This window comes from Bos mutus, chromosome 15 (genome assembly GCF_027580195.1).
Source record: "Bos mutus isolate GX-2022 chromosome 15, NWIPB_WYAK_1.1, whole genome shotgun sequence".
NCBI classification, from domain to species: Eukaryota; Metazoa; Chordata; class Mammalia; order Artiodactyla; family Bovidae; genus Bos; species Bos mutus.
Genome location: NC_091631.1, coordinates 57,851,216 through 57,870,869, shown reverse-complemented (window position 1 = coordinate 57,870,869; position 19,654 = coordinate 57,851,216). Strand labels below are relative to the sequence as shown.

Below are 19,654 nucleotides of genomic sequence, written 5' to 3'. Positions count from 1 at the left end.
AGATACTTTCCAGAGGGTCACCCTATTTCTCTGGCATTTATTATACTTCATGATTATAATTTTTATCTCCTTATTTATTGTTGTTTACTTCACCCAAATAAAAGTTTCATGAGGTCAAAGTGCTGACGTAGTGGCTGACACAAAGAGGTCACTAAGGTGTTTGTTGAGTGAATGAATAAACAGATGACTGTTTACTTTAAACTCACAATAAAGTGTGACTTTCTTCCTTAATTTGATTCTATGAGAGAGAAAGCATTGTGCTTCAAGACTGATCTGAAAAGAATCAGTACGATTGAGGGCCCATGTCATCATATGCTACTATGCTCATTATTCCTGGGCTTCCCTGCTGGCTCAGACAGTAAAGAATCTGCCTGTAATGCAGAAGACCCAGGTTCTATCTCTGAGTTGTGAAGATCCCCTGGAGAAGGGAATGGTTACCCACTCCAGTATTCTTGCCTTGGAAATCCCATGGACAGAGGAGCCTGGCTGGTTATAGCCCATGGGGTCGCAAAGAATTGGACACAGTTGAACAACTAATACTTTGACTTTTCATTGTTCTTGGCAATTGAATTTTTTCTGATTCATAATTGAGATGTGTCTGTGTGCTTTTTTAAGATCTGTACACATATATGGAAACTGGACCCCAAATCATGTTCTTTGTATATATTTATTTTTACAAGTCTTCTTTCTTGATTTTTCTATTAAATATTTCAAAACTGGAAATACAATTTTTTTCTAAAGCTTATTTTGTGTCATAACTACTAGACTCATATCAGACACAGCAGAGAGTATGATGTTTTCATACAACAGGATAAAAATTGCTGTGTATAGATGGAAATCAATAGACTAGAATAGATATGGAAATAGAATACTCTGAAAAAGGTTCTATGCTATAAAGTTCGGAGAAGGCAATGGCACCCCACTCCAGTACTCTTGCCTGGAAAATCCCATGGATGGAGGAGCCTGGTAGGCTGCAGTCCATGGGGTCACTAAGAGTCAGACACGACTAGGCGACTTCACTTTTCACTTTCATGCATTGGAGAAGGAAATGGCAACCCACTCCAGTGTTCTTGCCTGGAGAATCCCAGGGACGGGGGAGCCTGGTGGGCTACCGTCTACGGGGTCACACAGAGTCGGACACGACTGAAGTGACTTAGCATAGCATAGCATAGCATGCTATAAAGTTAGACTTCATCTGAGGAGCAGGTAAGGTAGGACATTCCCACAAAGAACAAATTTGAGATTTATTACTGAAAAGTCAGAGTAGACAGGGGCCTAAATAACTTGTCCAATGTCATTCAGCAGTGAAAAGTAGAAACAGCATTCATAATCAGGCTTGTCTGATTCCATAACTTTTTCTGCTATATTTTGATGTCTTCCTATGTACAAGGAAATCAGAAATTTATTTTACTTACGTATTTTTCTAAAGATAGGACAATTTTTTGAAGTCATCTGCTTGTGTCCATTACTGTCATCGGATATCACCATCTGTTGGCTTCTCTGTGGGGTTTACAAATAACGTTAGAAAAGTTTGACCATATTTGCTTTTAATTGTCCCTCAAAACTTACATGAATAGTCAAAGAAGCTGATTGTAAATAATCTTTAAAACTTTAAGCTCTGTAACTAAAAGCTCATCTTACTTCTCAGAAGACTGTGGTTTGTTTCAGTAGTTACACATAGCTTGAGGAACAGATGCAAACAGTCTAATGTAGGGAAATTGCTGAAAGCACAATTAAATTGCCAGAGTATACCACAAGCAACAATTTCCTTTAATTTTTGACAAACTCCCAATTTGAAATGATTATGTACTTACAGAAACAGACAGAGAAAAGCAAAATGTTTTAAAATCTATAGTTTCATATTCATAAATGTGTCTACATTAAAAGTTTAATGTAGTTTAATAGTATAAATAATATTATAGTCTAGTATTTTGAATTAGGATAACCCTCGTTATCCTAATTCAATACAGATCATACAACTAATCTGTTTTCTGTTAGTGTTTACCAGTGTAAAGTGGTACGTGTATTAACGTGCTAAAAACTGTTTTTCAGGGTTTTGTTTAATGGACCTTCCTTTCTTAATTATATTTTATCCAAGAGTGATTGTTAGAACCAGCACAGACTAAATTGACAAAGACCAGCATCCTAATTTATAGTGAGATGGTTTTATTTTATAGTGATACTTTGTACTGATTAAAGGAAAGGAATGTTAGAGGAAAAGATGAATAAAGATTTGAATATGGGGCTTGAAGATAATGGATCTTCAGAGTATTTTGAAGAGAATAAATGAACCAATTTTGATTACCTTATTAGAGCTTCAGGATTCATAATGGTCAGATTCCATAAAACACTATCTGTCTTCAGATTTAGTCTCTGTAAATTTGTGGGTTAGGAATGTCTGACCAGGATTTAATTATCAGAGGTCGTTTGATTTTTGTCTTTTTTTTTTAAAGGCTATTTCACCATAGAATATTAAATTGGCATCAACATTTTTACTTTACTCCCAGATTACAGACTGATGAAATTACAAATTAAATCCTTTTAGCATAACATTAAGTATGTAATTGCATAAAGTATTAATCTTTTCGTCTATTACCCAGCTCCAGCTTTAAGGAATACTAATAATTTCTGGGGGAAGAGCATTAAGCTTAAAGTTAGTCATTCAGAGAGTCTGACTCTCCTGAAATTTGAGAAGAGTCACCTGACTGGGTTTCTCCACTCTGATAAGAGCCTTGGAAAGCTGCTCCTTATCCCAGGGGAAAAACAAGGGGTGCCACGTGAGGTGGTGGTGGTGATGATGAACAACCATGATGATGGTAGCAGCTATGATTTACTGAGCATATATGAGCACAGTCATGCACTGTGCTATGAAATCTAGACTCCTATAAAAGCAAGGTGAAAACTTTCATTAATTATACCATATAAAACTTAAATCTTAAAACCTACTTTTGGGGGCTTTGTGTGCACGCGTGTGCAGTCTCTCAGTTGTGTCCGACTCTTTGCAACCCCATGGACTGTAGCCTGCCAGGTTCCTCTGTCCATGGGATGTTCCAGGCAAGAATACTGGTGTGGGTTGCCATTTCCTCCACTAGGGGATTTCTCCAGCCCAGGGATCAAACCCACATCTCCTGCTGCTCCTGCATTGCAGGCGGATTCTTTACCACTGAACAATCTGGGAAGCCCAATTGGGGCTTTAGCTATACTTAATTCAGGGGTTGGTAGAAGATGATGCTTGAAATTTTGAGGTTGAGTGACTGTAAGATGATAGTTATAGTGACTTAGAAGGTGGTAGTGAAGTTTATAAAAAGAAAAATGAACTCAGTCTTGATAACACCACAGTAGCAGAAAGAAAATCTGTGTAGGTCCACAATTGTGTTAGTTATTGAAAGGTTAAATGTGCTTGCTAGATCTAGTGAAAGTCACTCAGTCATGTCTGACTCTTTGCCACCCCATGGACTGTATAGTCCATGGAATTCTCCAGGCCAGAATACTAGAGTGGGTAGCCTTTCCCTTCTCCAGGGGATCTTCCCAACAGAGGGATCGAACCCAGGTCTCCCACATTGCAGGCAAATTCTTTACCAGCTGAGCCACAAGAGAAGCCCCTTGCTAGATCTAGAGGAAGTTCTAATCAGGGAATGAAATCCCTTAAGGAAGAATTTCCTAACTTTGATTAAATTAAATTTTATAGACCCCCTTGAAATTGCACATAAAATTTTACATGTGTCTTTGTATGTAAGTATAATTTTCATTAGATTCTCAATAGAATTTGTGACCAGAAAATTCCAGGTCAGATGTTAGAACATATTTTGAAGTGACTGAAGAAGTACCCCCGAGACTGGCAATAAATGAGAAGGATGTGAAAGAAAACTAAAATCATCCAGTTAAGAATAAAGCAGACCAGGACTTCCCTGGTAGTCCAATGGCTGACTTCTTGCTCCCAATGCAGGGGGCCCAGATTTGATCCCTGGTCGGGGAACTAAATCCCACATGCCACAACTAAGAGATCTCATAACACAACTCAGACTCAGCGAAGCCAAATACATTAAAAAAAAAAAAAAAAATGAAGCAGATCAAAGATTATCCCTACGAAGGTAAGAGTTTAGATTAATTCTATGAGGGAAGGAGCATAGGAAAAGAACAGCAAAAGGCCAGAGCTATACTATGGTAGTCTTAAGTGATTGAAGAGAAAGTAGAGACAATTAGTGAAAGAGATGGAGAAAAACCAGACAAACACAGAATCAACAGGAAGAGATGTTTATTTTGGGAACCAATTAAGTATAAACTAATAATTGAAAGGTCATAAGAGATGAAAGCTGAGAAAGTTTCCAGGGACATTAAAGCAGTGTTGGTGGAGTGTGAAATAAACCATATCACAAGGAAGAATAGCTTCCCTGGTGGCTCAGTGGTAAAGAATCTGCCTGCAGTGCCAGAGACCTGGGTCCAGTCCCTGGGTCGGGAAGAGCTCCTGGAGAAGGAAATGGCAACCCACTCCAGTACTCTTGCCTGGAGAATCCCATGGACAGAGGAGCCTGGTGGACTAAAGTCCATGGGGTTACAAAGAGTCAGACATGACTGAGCGACTAACACTTTCACACATACAAAATATAGCCTTAAAAGGGCTTGTTGGGACTTGCCTGGCAGTCCAGTAGCTAAGACTCCTTGTTCCCAGCTCAGGGGGGCACAGGTGCAACCTCTGGTCAGGGAACTAGGTCTCACGGGCTGCAGCTAAAGATCCGGCGTGCTCAAAGACTGAAGACTGCACGTGCCACAGTGAAGACATGGTGCAGCCAAATGAATACGTACTTTTTAAAGTTTTGTTATTAAAACCAAAAAACATAAAATTAACAATCAGAACAAATGTAAACATAAGAAAGAATTTTTTAGAACTATCCCTTCCTCAAAAATACGTAGGCAGTTCATAGAGAGAATTCCTATTTCACTTATAAGTTTTTTCTGTAACCATAATTAAGTAGTTTTTTAATCTGAAATGCGTGCTTTTTGCATATTATCTTTAAACCTTGTGCATTAATTTGAGTTGGATTGATAACAGTGCCTCTCATGGGGATGATAATTTGCAGTCACGGGTTTTTACCTTGGTTATTTTCTGATCTCTGGGGGTTAGTTCTGGGGGTTGTCTCCACTGTAGAAATCATAAAGAGTAGGGAAGAGCATAGATATGCTGAAATACTTGCTGAGATTTTTGCTTAAGAAGTGAAAATTCCACCTCTGTAAATGGTGTCTTACTCTCTGGAACATGAGTGTTGTCGTTTTTCTCACAGTGTTATAGGTTTATTGACATGTGATGACTGTAGCTTCGGATATACCCCCACTTTGTTTTACAGACAGTCCCTTCCTGCCAAGCTACAAAGCCTTTTAACCCCCTTGGCTATAGTAGTTCCAGTTTGGACTGATCACTTCAAAAAACCATCAGTTACTGTAGATTCTATTGTGCATCCCAGGACTCATTTTGTAGGCAATAGTTTGGGTTATTTTTCTACATATATTTACATGTACTTATTCATATTGCATCTGTTAAGTTTCTCTCTGTTGTCAAAAATCCCAAAAAAGTTTTTTCCATTGATCCACATTGACTCAGAATTTTCAACAGGAAGAAATTCTGTCTATTTGGAAAAGTCAGTCATTTGTCTGTGGAAAGATTGTCTCATTTAGTGATACAGTTTAAGTCGCATTTATCTAGACTCTTAGGAAGGTTATAACTAACTTGTCAAAAGATAATCCCTACATAAAGCATACTGCATTCCCCTTGGGAATTTGCATTTGCCCTTAATTAACCTATGTCCCTGCTCATCCAGAGAAATGAGGCTCCAGTTTACTATTATGAAAAGAAAGCACATTGTTCACTTGCCAATGTATTTAGAGTCACTCTGATGATAGTTTGGACAGTTTGGCTCAAAAGTCTACAGATTTGTTCTTAAGTGATCCTTTTTCCCCTCTTACAAGTATGAATGGCTACTTTGTGCTCTATAAAGGCAAAGGGGAGTTGTGACAAACTCATCTCAGTCTGTTAACAGTACATATATAAAAATATATAAAAGTTCACTCACATTTAAAGCCTGTAGCATGTAGAGTAGAGCACTCCTGCTCCATACTTTCATCATATTGTTTTTGGAACGTTTCATGATACAATCTGTATTAAGACCTTAGTCAGCTGTGTACTCAGTATTTTACCTCTGCTAGTTTGTGCATAGTGCTATAAACAATGTGGGGAGTACAGAAGAGAATGATATGGGTCTGTCTTCAAGAAGCCTAAATGAAGGGATCTTTTATTTTCTAACGCACAGAGTGTTAGAATAAGGGCTGCATGTGTCTGCACGTTAGATGTTTATGCTATACATACAGATAATGAAAGTACAAGACAGTGCGTTATAAGTGAGAAGGAGTCCAGAGGAGAGTGATTATTAAATACCACCTGAGAGATGGCTCAGACGGTAAAGCATCTGCCCGCAATGCAGGAGACCCGGGTTCCATCCCTGGGTTGGGAAGATCCTCTGGCGAAGGAAATGACAACTCACTCCAGTATTCTTGCCTGGAAAATCTCATGGATGGAGCCTGGTAGGTAGGCTACAGTCCATGGGGTCACAAAGAGTCACACACGACTGAGCGACTTCACTTCACTCCTTCACCTGAGAGATGAGGGGCTCTTTCAGGGCAAGGTGGCGTTTGAGCAGGGTTTTGAAAGGATAGTTAGGACTTTAGCAGGAGGCTAATAAAGAAGTTTGATACAGTTTTTCAAAAATGTTTTTCAAAGGTTCTAGTACCAGAGCAACCACGCATTTACCAATTGTCTGAATTCAGCCAGATTACTTGGTGCCTTGAGTTTCCTCATCTACAAAATGGGAATTAGAGTAATAGTTATCATAGAGGACTTTTAGGAAGATTAAGCGAAATACTGTGATATGAACATGCTTGATAAACTGTAAAGTGCTATACAAATGTTAGTAAACTTTATAGTAAATATTGAGGATGGCATTAGCCAAAAAGATGGAATTAGAAAACCAGTAAAACCACAAAGCCTAGAGCAGAAAATACGTGACGATGACTGTGAATATTAATGCACTCATACAGTTCCTAACTTCAGAAAAAATCTTAAACTGAAAAGCCTTTCAGGTTTTATGTTGACCCCATTTTCCTGAAAAGATCATGTCAGAGGCCTTTCAGATCTTCAGGTGAAACTTGAATAAGTTGTAATGTTTAGTTTTATTGAATTCATATAGAATTAATTTTCAAATAAAATACTTTAATAGATATTATAATATTGCATAGAAAGAGCTAATGTATCTTGCAAAGTATACTTGTTTAGAGGACATGGTTTTGAGAACAAGTCTGCATGTTTTAGGGTAGATCAGCATTGCTCCCCTGAACAAGATAACAAGGTGTGAATTATTTAAGCTACTTCCAGGGACTGTTATATCTTCTATTACAGATGGTTTGTCCAATAACTTCACAAATGGTTGTTTAAAGGAAGGATATCCCTTGTCTGATGAGAGGTTCGAGAATTTATTTATGTTCTTTGTTTTAAATAAATTTTATTTTTAAAAGATGGTTAGGAAAAGTATTCAAAAATTTATTACAAAGAGCAAAGAGAATGTTGAGGCTTTAAAATGCATTTTAAAAAAATTGAAGTACAGTTTTTTTATTTTTAATTTTTATTGGGGTATAGTTGATTTACGGTGTTGTGTTACTAAAGTCTAGTTGATTTGCAATATTGTTAGTTTCAGGTGTACAACATATTGATTCTATATTTTTACAGATTATACCCCATTTAAAATTATTATAAAATATTGGCTGTATTTTCCTGTGCTGTACAGTAAATATGTCCTTGTTGCTTATTGATTTTGTACACATTAGTTTGTACCTCTTAACCTAAAAAAGCTTTTTGAATTATGCTGTATTATGCCAATTGCTGTTGTCTGGTCTTGGGCTCTGTCCACTTATCCAGACTCCAGTGAAATATGTTTGGAATTATTTTTCTCAGGACAAGGAACTTGGAAACTATTTTACTTCAACCCTAACTCTCATTATTAAAAGAAGTTTTTGAGGGGAAAAAAAATCCTGATACTAACAGTGGGTTGTTTTCTTTTTTTTGGTATGTATGAGTAATTCTAAATTCTTTCTCCTTTTACAGACTACCTTGCTAACCATGGCCGGTTAAATGAGTCTGAGGCCAGGCGCAAATTCTGGCAAATCCTGTCTGCTGTTGATTACTGTCATGGTCGGCAGATTGTGCACCGTGACCTCAAGGCTGAAAATCTCCTGCTGGATAACAACATGAATATCAAGATAGCAGGTAACTGGGACGCTGCTGGCTCTGACGTGGTCAGACGTGAGCCACAGCACTCAGGGTGTGCAAACAGACCTGCAGGCAGAGGTTCAGGAGCCCTCCTACCTGGGACGTCACACCCTCTCAGAGTGTATTTAATCTGTTCCTTAGTCCTATGTGTAATGAAAAGTAAGGGGAAAAAGAGAAAAAAAGAAAAGTAAGGGAAATAAGTTGAACACACAGCATGGCAGGACTCCGACTGGGGTCTGATTTGCATCCTCAGTCTGGTTTGTGCTCAGGCCCCTCTGTGGTGCTCCGCTGAGAGTGTGAGTGTTTGGAGGGGCCGAGGGGGCTGGAGGAGCAGCGAAGGTTGCTGGCGCTCTGCCCTGCTCTCTTCAGTATGACTGGTGGCTGGAGAGAGGTCGCAGACAGAAATAAGACAAAGGAGGTGACCGTAGGCGAATGAGAGTGCTGGGGACACAGAAGCACCTTGCCTTCTTCTGATACAGTGGAGTTTTGATTTACAACATGAAGAATAAGATTATTTTTGCTAGTTTTCCTCCTACCCTTTTCACAATTAACAAAGACTTTTATAGTTTATATTCCAAGTTTACTTATTCACATGGTCAAAACTCTCATTCAGTCAGTAAGTATTTATGTGTCAGGTACTGTGCTGTGCTAGGTACTGAGGATACAAATCAAAAAGTCATTTCTTGTGATCTTAAAAGCCTAGTGGAGAAGTAAGAATAATGAAAATACAACATGATAAGTGCCCAAAACTGTATGTACAGACTGCAGTAGAAGTATGGGTGTCAGAACATCAGTCTACCTAAGAAATCAAGAAGCTGCACAGAGAAGGAACTACTTGAATTCAAGCTTGAGAGATGAGTCAGAAGCTTGCCAGGGAGATAAACAGAAGTAAGATATTACAGACAGGCAGGCCAACTGTGTAAATGTCACAGGTAAAAGAGAGAGAAAGGGATTGAGATTGAAATGGGGAATGATTGCTCACTATTGGGTAAATAAAAAATCTGTAGGCATGGGGGGTTGATACAGGAAGAGCAGACAGGCAAGGGTCAGAATATGAAAAAAGTGTTGAAGACCATGAAAAAGACGGTAGAGTTTATTCTGCAGGTTATAGGGAGCATAGCCTGTTGGAGCTTTTCATGTGGTGTGGGGATGGAGCGGGACTGGATAAGACGATCAGATTTGCGTGTTAGAAGGATGTCTCACTCTGGCCACAGAGTGCAGACAGGTGGCAGATGTGGGTGAGGCTGGGCAGGAGACTAATCAGGAATCTGATGCATTTGTCCAGTTAAGAAAATGTGGGTATGCACCAGAGTAGCAGCAGCAGAGTCTGCAGGTGTGGGAAGGAGAGAGGTTTGTTTCGGTTAGAGTTTGGAAGAGCATCAAGGGCACAAAGCAAAAGTTTAGCAAAGTTGCAAGAGGTGGCGATTTGTCCTAGGTTCATTAAAAAGGGACAGACATCCACACGAGAGAAGCTGAGCAAGAAGTGGATGACTAACTTGGGTGGGTACCCACTGGACTAAGTTTAGGGAGAAAGCAAATGCCTTAATTTGCTGCATCGTGGTATAAAATAGAAGTGAGAAGCCTCTGATTCATGCATTTCGCTGGCCTATTTCTATGCCATTTATCATCAGTTTTTGTCTTGGGCATTTAGGGAAGGCAAACAAATTAATTTTACTTACTTTTTTTACTTATTTTACTTCAATTTTAATAGCTAATATTAAATGCCACTGTTACGTATCTTTCAGGGAGTAATGGATTTTTCATTCTGTAGTCTTCGATTTTTTTCCTCTAATAGAATTGCCTAAATAAGACAGCGTTTTTACGTTAATTTGCTATATTCCCGTTATATATATATAAAGATTTGTATTGATTTGTCTTTTTGTTTTAAAAATGTAGTATTAAAAAAAATGTAGTATTAGTGTTTATGTAATTTAAATGCAGTATTAGTGGTTCTGTAATTTATAATGTACATTCATTTCTCCCACTTTTCCTTTTTTCTTTTGGCCCTTCCTTTGGTCCCATTCATTTCACTTCTTTTTGCAAACCTTCTGTAGTGCAGACCACTGGAACTTTTTGTTTACTTCTCTTTGAAAGCATCAGCTGCCCCAAAGTTGTCCTTGTCAGAGAAGGCTCTTGGTTTTTTTTTTCTTTTTTGGGGGGTGGGGGGAGTTCTTTACTCTGTAAAAACAATACCTTTATTAAAGGAGTTCTGGGAGTCATTTCAGGCAGAGAAAGAAATGTTAGAGGTGGGAGTCATATATTATAGGAATTACAAAGTGCTCTGTCACAAATATGTCAAAATAGAGCACCAAAGAAACTTGCAACCAGAATATGCAGAATATTCCATTAAGGTTATAACCAAGTTTTGCCTGGCTATAATAATGTCTTCTGTAATTCTGACCTGTAAGTAGATAAACTTAGTATTTCTGTCATTATGTGAAATCTGGTTATTTGTTTGTTTTTGCTGTTTTTATTTTTGAATACTTGAACTTCAAAATCCTCTCATTTTCATCTGGAAGACAGGTAAAATGTCAGGAACCTACAGTTGTTCCCTCTGGTGAGGCTAGTGTAACCGCTCACGTTTACTGAGCCTTCGCTATCCTCGGGCGCTCTGCTGTGCACTTGTGCCATTAACCTTCACAGCAACCCTAGGAGCCGCGTACCTATTGCCGGTTTTTAGACGAAAAGCTGAAACACAAGAGAGATTAAGTCACTTGCCAAGATGCCTCAGATAATAAGCAGACCTGGAGTTCAAGCCTGGTCTCTCTGACCACAGTATCTGTGCTTCTTGGAGCTCACCAGCTTGGTTTGTCAGTTACTCCTGAGGGAGTACTCACTGACTGAATTTTGGATTCTGTCATTCCATATTTATACATTTGGTGTCCTTGATTCTGTGTCTCACAAGTGGATACACACACAAACATGTACATGCAGTTTAGCTAAGCATTCAGATTTCCTTCCTGCCCACATTTTTTTCTCTTGTCACCCTCACCACCATTGACCCCAAATTTCAGCAAATGTTTATTAAGCATCTACTATGCTCCTCAGCTAAGTCCTAGAAATTCAGGTGTTTCGAGGTAAGAACAACAGCAGTGCAAAAAAGCTCAACTCTGCTCTTACCTCAAGGAGTTAATCTGTTCAGAACCAGACCTTTAAATGAATACAGCACAAAAAAGATAATTGTCATACAAGCCATGAGGCTAGAAGAAGACTGTGCCTGGAAGAATGAGGAAAGTCATTAGTAAGACTTTATTAAGGAGGGAGGCGTTTGTGGTGGGATTAGGGAGAAGAAAGGAAGAGAGCTGAGGAGGTGAGGTAGGGATGGCAGCTTCAGGCAGAGGCAGGTAGGCCAGAGAACTCGGTGTGTAGGGAAACTGCAGACCAGAGCTAGTGGAGAGGAATTGTCAGTGAGGAGTGACAGGAAAAGAGCCTGGACAGGTAGCCGTGCAGGATCATGAAGGATTCCACACACCCTCAGAAGTGTAGGTGTGTTCCAGTGCTGTTAGAGAATTTCTGCAGGGTACTTATTTTTATCCATTGCTTTTTATCTAACTTTTTTATTGCCCTGCTTCCCTTTAAAAACATCATCTTCTGGTCTCTGAGGATTCTTCTTGAATTTTAAATAAATTTAACACATGTAGGAAAGATGGGGCTCCATGGAAAAATTACAGAACCTCAGAATAAAGTACAAAAAAATTATTCCCTCAAATTATACATTGTGTTTATTCTGCTTCTAAACATCTCTTACTAAATGGGCTGAATAAATGAACTGTTTTAGCCATCATCTATGGAGAAGGCAATGGCACCCCACTCCAGTACTCTTGCTTGGAAAATCCCATGGATGGAGGAGCCTGGTGGGCTGCAGTCCATGGGGTCGCTAAGAGTTGGACACAACTGAGCAACTTCACTTTCACTTTTTCACTTTCATGCATTGGAGAAGAAAATGGCAACCCACTCCAGTTTTTTTGCCTGGAGAATCCCAGGGGCAGGAGAGCCTGGTGGGCTGACGTCTATGGGGTCACGCAGAGTCGGACACGACTGCAGTGACTCAGCAGCAGCAGCAGCAGCAGCCATCCTCTATGTTGAACTTGGACCTCCCAGGTGGCGCTAGTGGTAAAGAACCTGCTTGTCAATGCAGGAGACACAGGAGGTGTGGATTTGATCCCTGGGTTGGAAAGATCCCCTGGTGTGGGAAATGGCAACCCACTCCAGTATTCTTGCCTGGAAAATTCTATAGACAGAGAAGCCTGAGGGGCTACAGTCCGTGGGGTCACAGAGTTGGACATGCCTGAGCACATACTTAGACGCGCGCGCATGCACGCACACACACACACACACACACACACACACAGTGAAATTAAAGAGAAGTGTAAACCAAAACTAGGTTTAAATTAAAATATTTGCCTCTGTTTATAAGACAGAAAATGGAATGGAAGTATCAAACATGCTTTATTTTAATAAATACAGAATCTTGGCTTTCAAATCAGATTCTCTTTTGTGCTCCTCTAATGGGTAAAAGACTTCAGGTACTGGTGAGCCTTGGATTCACCCACACCTGTATATGCTCATCACCTCCATTATGAGACCTCCACCCTTCACAGAATACGAGTGTTGAGACATTCAGAATCAGGCAGAATGCAAAGAAATTTTGGCTTTCATTAGTTTTAATAATTGCAGTACTGTTTCCTCCATGCTATTTTTCAACTTTCCTAATCTGAAATGCTTACAATGAATACTTAGATAAGCATTAATGTGTATGAATCACTCAGAGAAAGTTTTCAAAAAATAATCAGAAGTCAGACAAGGCGTCACATAAAGAATGTGGAGTTTGATATCAGACGGTACTGGTGCAAATTCTAGCTGTGCCATTTAGTAGCTGTGTGATCTTGGGCTGATTATTTAACTTCACCAAGCCTAGGTTTCCAAATCTATTAAACAGAGATTAATCTGTTTGTCAGGAACATTGTAAGGATTAGTGATAATGTTAGACACAGGGAGCTCGTAGGTAAGATTATGGGCTCTGGAGCCAGGCTACCTGGGTTTGAACCCTGGCTCTGCACTTTACTAGCTCCGTGACCTTGGACATGTTCCTTAATCTCTGTCCTCAGTTTCTTTATCAGTTAAAAGGGAGTGATGGAAGTTCATATCTCATAGTGGTTATTAGTTAATGTTTGCACACTTCTAAGAACAGTGCCTGGTACATAGTTAGTGCTAGTTAAGTGTTTGTTAAATAAATTGTTAATTAAAATTCCTGGCACCATGTAAACAGTAAAAGGTATTTGTATTCAATGTATAATTGATTCCATGTGAAAACAAATCTTAAAAATTGATAGCCATACAACCCCTCACCATGTCTTTTTAATTACCAAGACTTAGTCTTATCAATACAAATCTCAGAGGTACAAGGAAAGTTTATCATTTATATTCTAAATTGTTTCTGCTTGATGCAAATTAATATATTTTTCTAAGAGGGACCTTCCGTGTAATTAGTTGTGTGTAATAAGCCTAATAAATCTAACCTGTGCATCACAGGTCTCTTGTCGTTAGCCCAAGAGGAATACTTCCTTTCTGAACTGACCTGTAACCTATAAGTAGCCCATCATCTCTCATGATTGCTTCTAGCAATCTTCCTGCTTACTGGAAGAACCGGAGATCAGATTTCTGTATATATAATTCTAGTTTTCTGCCCTGGAACCAAAAAAGGGTGGGATAGGCTGAAACAGGTTTTGTTAGTAAAATGTTTATTAAAAGTCTTCCATTTGTTACCCTCCTGCCACCAGTATTATGTAAAATGTGCAGAGAGCTTTGCATCAGCAAACAGAGTGAGACCTTGTCTTTATCCTTCAAGCCTGCTTAGCCCTGGCCAGGCATTAAGCCTGGAGCATGGAAGGTGGCTCAAAGGCTTCTGTTTCCTTTTGTCTTATTTCTCCCCTCTTCATCTCCTTCCTCCTCCTCACTCCATTTTGGGCTGAGGAAGAGCGTTTAATTCACCTCTCAGCTCACTAAACTCTCTCACTGGACAAACAGATGCCTCACCCTGGTCAGCAGGATCACATTTCACGTCAGCTGTGATGATTGTTCTTGTGTCCTCCTGTCAGGTAGGGAGGAGGTGACTGATGTTTGGCAGTAAACTGTGCAGCTGGCCTTCTCTTGCCAGTGGGCAACAAAATACGCATTGACGTCAGTGATGGCTGATTGGCATTCAGTTTGTGCAGTGGGTCAGCTCTGGCTCCACACTCTGCTACTTTTCATTTGTCAGCTTTCATTTCCTCATAATTGTCTTCTTCTCTCCTATTATAATAACTGCAAAAGACATGTAACTCTTCAGCAAGACTGGATATCTGAATTCTACTGGCAATTTTAGAAACAAGGATAAATTTAACACGAAAGCCATCTGCTTCTCTGTAGGAGGATTTTTAAAATTATAAATTAGACATTATAACACACTATTGGAGATTAAAAGTTGCCTGGGTTGTGTTGATTCCTGGAAATCATTTACTTTTTTCTTAGCCTGAAGACTGGTTTTCAATGTCTTGGTTACTTTTTTCTTTTTTAAAAAAAATGACTTGAAATAGTTTACCTAAGGACTTCTATTTAGTCTTTGTCATGTAAATAGTAAATCCTGAAAATATTTAGTAATTCTATTTCACAACAATAAACAGTGACAAGCTGTTCAACATCTTCTGTATCTTTTTCACCACCTCTGTTTTGTTCTTTATGTCCTGACTACTGGAAGAGTGGTCAGGGGACCAGCATGAGCATCACCTTGGAGCCTGTTAGGACTGCAGACTCTCGAACTCCCCTACCCCAGGCCTACTGAATCAGAACCGCATTTCAGTGGTTCCCCAGGTGCTTTGTATGCATGCTAATATTTGATCTGTTTCACTCTGACAGTATTCGCTAATGTGCTTTGTTCCCATCAGACAGTAATCATCAGGATCAGCTTATTTACTCTTTGTTCAGTTCAGTCACTTAGTCGTGTCTGACTCTTTGCGACCCCATGGACTGTAGCCTGCCAGGCTTCCACGTCCATCACCAGCTCCCAGAGCTTATTCAAATTCATGTCCATTGAGTCTGTGATGCCATCCAACTGTCTCACCCTCTGTCATCCCCTTCTCCTCCCAGCTTCAATCATTCCCAGCATTGGGGTCTTTTTAAATGAGTCAGTTCTTCGCATCAGGTGGCCAAAGTATTGGAGTTTCAGCTTCAGCATCAGTCTTTCTAATGAATATTCAGGACTGATTTCCTTTAGGATGGACTGGTTGGATCGCCTTGCAGTCCAAGGGACTCTCAAGAGTCTTCTCCAACACCACAGTTCAAAAGCATCAATTCTTCCGCGCTCAGCTTTCTTTATAGTCCAACTCTAACATCTGTACATGACTACTGGAAAAACCAAAGCTTTGACTAGACGGACCTTTGTTGGCAAAGTAATGTCTCTGCTTTTTAATATGCTGCCTAAGTTGGTCATAACCTTTCTTCCAAGGAGCAAGCGTCTTTAAATTTCATGGCTGCAGTCACCATCTGCAGTGATTTTGGAGCCCCAAAAAATAAAGTCTGTCAGTGTTTCCACTGTTTCCTCATCTATTTGCCATGAAGTGATGGGACCAGATGTCAGGTTGCTTACTCTTTGTAAGGCCTTGTTATTCCTAAAACATTAGCCCTTTGCTAATGGTGTTTGGGCACTGATAATTTATGTAACTTAGTGATAAGAGTAATAATAGTTGATTTTTCTTATCAGGAAGATTTGGGTCAATCAATCACTTTAAAAATATAAAGCAGAAAACAATAATAGCAGTTCTAATACTGTTTTCAAATACATCCATGGTCTGTTAGTGGTTAGATAATAAATAAATAGAGGACTCAGCTTGTGAAGCCAAGTTGATTTCCAAGCGAACTAGTCAACAGTAATTAATCTGCTCTGTAGTTAGAAACTCTACCCCAAATGCTTTCTTTATTGACATTTTATGTGACATGTAAATCAAGTGAGAAAATATGGATATAGCAGGAAATCCCAAAGCTAACGTCACAGTAAAACCTTGGAGTATATGCCTCAGAGTATAAGATGCCATAAATCATCTTCATATGAAAAGGACAAGATGTGTCTATTTTAACATGTCATGCATTCTTAAAATAAATATGGATTTCTAAAATGAATGTAGGTGTATATTTGAGATTTGCCTTGTAAACATCCTAATTATTCCCATTCACTTGTTAAGGATGCTTTTAACAAAGCATCAATATTGCAGAGATGAGAAAGCCCTCACTTGTCAAGTTCTGCTAGCAGAGGGATAAATTAGAAAATCTGTCATCTCCATACAATGTAAAGGATTTTCCCCACGTTTTATAATAGCCTTACCTCCATTTTTAAGTTGTATTAAACTTCTTTGAAGAGTGATGGTGATACAGTTAAAAATAAAAAACAAAAAAACCCACCTGGCTTGGAGTTCAAAGGACTTGTATTTGAATACTGGTTAAGCCACTTGTAAATAGTTTGGGCAACTCAATTAACCACTTTCAGCTTCAGTTTCCCCCTTTGTAAGGTAAGGACATTCATGATTGAGATAATATATAGAAAAATACCAAGTGTGTAATGCTTAGTCCAAAGTAGGCAAGATTTAAATGATGTTTGGATTTGATTATAACTCATACGCCATGTTGAAAGACTAGTTGTCATTTTGCTTCAAAAACTTATGCTTTCTTTTTTTTTTTTTTTAAACTTTACAATATTGTATTAGTTTTGCCAAATATAGAAATTAATCCACCACAGGTATACTTGTGTTTCCCATCCTGAACATGCTTTCATATCTTAAAATTTTGAAGCTAAGAGTTCTTTGAGAAAGTGTGTCTTTTCCCTGCTATGCTCAGGAAATGTTGAAAATCTTGATTGATCTGACACATTCAACGTATGTTATGAGTGAGAGTTCAAGCAATTACTCCCACACAAATAACAAATTACCTCAAGGAAAAAAACTTTATACCTTCAAAATTTTGTTGTTTAGTCAATCAAGTAGGAATAAAAATAATATCAAAATAATGCTAGTCTGAACCCTGAATTGGAGTAAGAAGTATCAATATGAACTCAAAGGTTAACATTTCTTTTTAATACATATATATATAGAAAGGAATCAACATAAATATAGGGTGTGGGTGTGTGTACACCAATAAGCATTCATACATATATTTCTTCTGTTTGATGACAGCCCAGCTGCAGTGAGTACATCAAGATCTTAGTCTTGGTTCTTGAATACCATTTCTCTGTAAAAGAAATCAGGGCTCCTTGGAAAAGTGGTTGATTCCTGGGATGGGACAGGAAAGTACAAGATGAGCCTGGAACATCTTCTGGTACCAAAAGATAAGGAAATACTTAAAATAAAAAGAAAATTTTAAAAGATGGGGGCGTGTTGAAAGGATACAGGAGCCAACCTGAATTATCTCCTAGTGGCCAAAGTTGGAACTATTTAAGCATCAGAAGGTGTCTCAGATGGTAAGGAATCTGCCTGCAATGCGGGAGACCCAGGTTCGATCCTTGAGTTGGGAAGATCCCCTGAAGAAGAGAATGGCAATCCACTCCAGTATTCTTGCCTGGAGAATTTCATGGACAGAGGAGCCTGGCAGGCTACAGTCCATGAGGTTGCAAAGAGTTGAACATGACTGAGCTATTAAACTTTAGCTTTCTTCTTTCAGTATTAAATTATAATCCAAAGAATAAAATAAATACTTATGATGAACATATTATGACAGTGTTGTAAAAAATAAAGAAATGATCTAACCAATAAATAAATAAGAGGGGAAGAAGGGACAACTCTTGAAGAGTTGTGATTAATACTGTAGAAGGAATACAGGAAACAAAAGCTTCCCATTAGACCACCACAGTGATCATTGCTACAGTCAAGACCTGCCAATGAGTGCTAAACTAGTAGGTGAACGTTTAAGGAGAAAAGGGTATATATAGTGCCAATGTATCTTCTCTAAAATATTTATTAATTTCAAAGAGAAAAATAATTTTATAATGGGGTAACCCAGCAGATACCACCTTAAGAGATCAAGATTAACCCCACTTGTCATTAAGGCATAATACCTGCTCCCCCTGATATGAAGCCCTGAGAAGAATACATCACCTCTGTGATGTTCTTGGAGAAGGCAATGGCACCCCACTCCAGTACTCTTGCCTGGAAAATCCCATGGATGGAGGAGCCTGGTAGGCTGCAGTCCATGGGGTCGCTAAGAGTTGGACACGGCTGAGCGACTTCCCTTTCACTTTTCACTTTGATTCATTGGAGAAGGAAATGGCAACCCACTCCAGTGTTCTTGCCTGGAGAATCCCAGGGATGGGGAAGCCTGGTGGGCTGCCATCTATGGGGTCGCACAGAGTCGGAAACAACTGAAGCGACTTAGCAGCAGCAGCAGCTGTGATGTTCTTCTCCAAAAGTAATCATCTTAATCTAATCGTGAGAAAACACTTGGCAAACCCAGACTGAGAGACAGTCTACAAAATATGTGACCTGCCCTGGTCACAGTCAAGACAGACAAGGAAAGTCTGAGGAGATGTTGCAAATTAGAGAAGACCAAGCCTGGCAGACTACAGTCCATGGGCAGAGTCGGACACGACTTAGCAACCAAACAGCAACGAAGAAGTCATGACAACTAAGTGCAGTGTGGAATCCTGCACTGAGAAGGGACGTTAGTGAAAACACTGGGGAAATCTTAATGAAGTCCATGTTTTAATTAACAGTGCTGCATCGGTGTTATCCTTGGTTTTGATTATTTATAGTTATATGGAATGTTAATACTGGAGGGGGGAGTTGCATGAAGGACAGAGGGAGTTCTTCTTACTTTATTGTGGCCACTCTTCAGTAAATCTAAATTTATTTCAGAATTAAAAGTTAAATAATACCAAAACGAATCCATCATAACATGGCATACATTCTATGACAGAGAAACAAGAATCAAAAAAAATGTCTGAGGAAATAGCAGCCATCTTTGAAGTATTCACTTGCAGATCAGAGCATCAGAGAACACATTAAACTAGGCATTAAACTAAAAGGAGGTTTCCTTTCCAGCAGGACAGGGGTTGGGTCTGGGTCTGGTTTAGAGAGGAATGCCCACATGACTGTTCATAATGCTTTTCAAAAGTCAGGTAATAATGTGGGGTCCTTGATTTTTCGCTATTGTCGGGAGACTATCTTTCTTTGTTTGTAGAATGGTTGACACATGTATGCACTCAGATGTTTGATGAAGGAAAGAATTTGATGTGCTGAAACATTAACCCATTCCATATGAATAAATAACGATAAAAAATCCTGCATAGCTCTGCTGTTTTCATATTTCATCCCTCTTGCTCAC

General features: G+C 39.1%; 1 protein-coding gene across 4 annotated transcripts in view; it reads left to right on the top strand.

Annotated features, from left to right (window-relative positions):
* SIK2 (salt inducible kinase 2) overlaps nucleotides 1–19,654 on the top strand; it is a 129,888-nt gene that overhangs the window by 77,761 nt on the left and 32,473 nt on the right. For all 4 annotated transcript variants that reach the window (XR_011467068.1, XM_070384233.1, XM_070384234.1 and 1 more), the window contains exon 4: nucleotides 8,147–8,308. Coding sequence is in view for 3 of the 4 variants with exons in the window: in XM_070384233.1 (XP_070240334.1) it covers nucleotides 8,147–8,308 (162 nt within the window). In the remaining variant the exon portion in view is untranslated. The remainder of the gene's footprint in view (nucleotides 1–8,146; nucleotides 8,309–19,654) is intronic.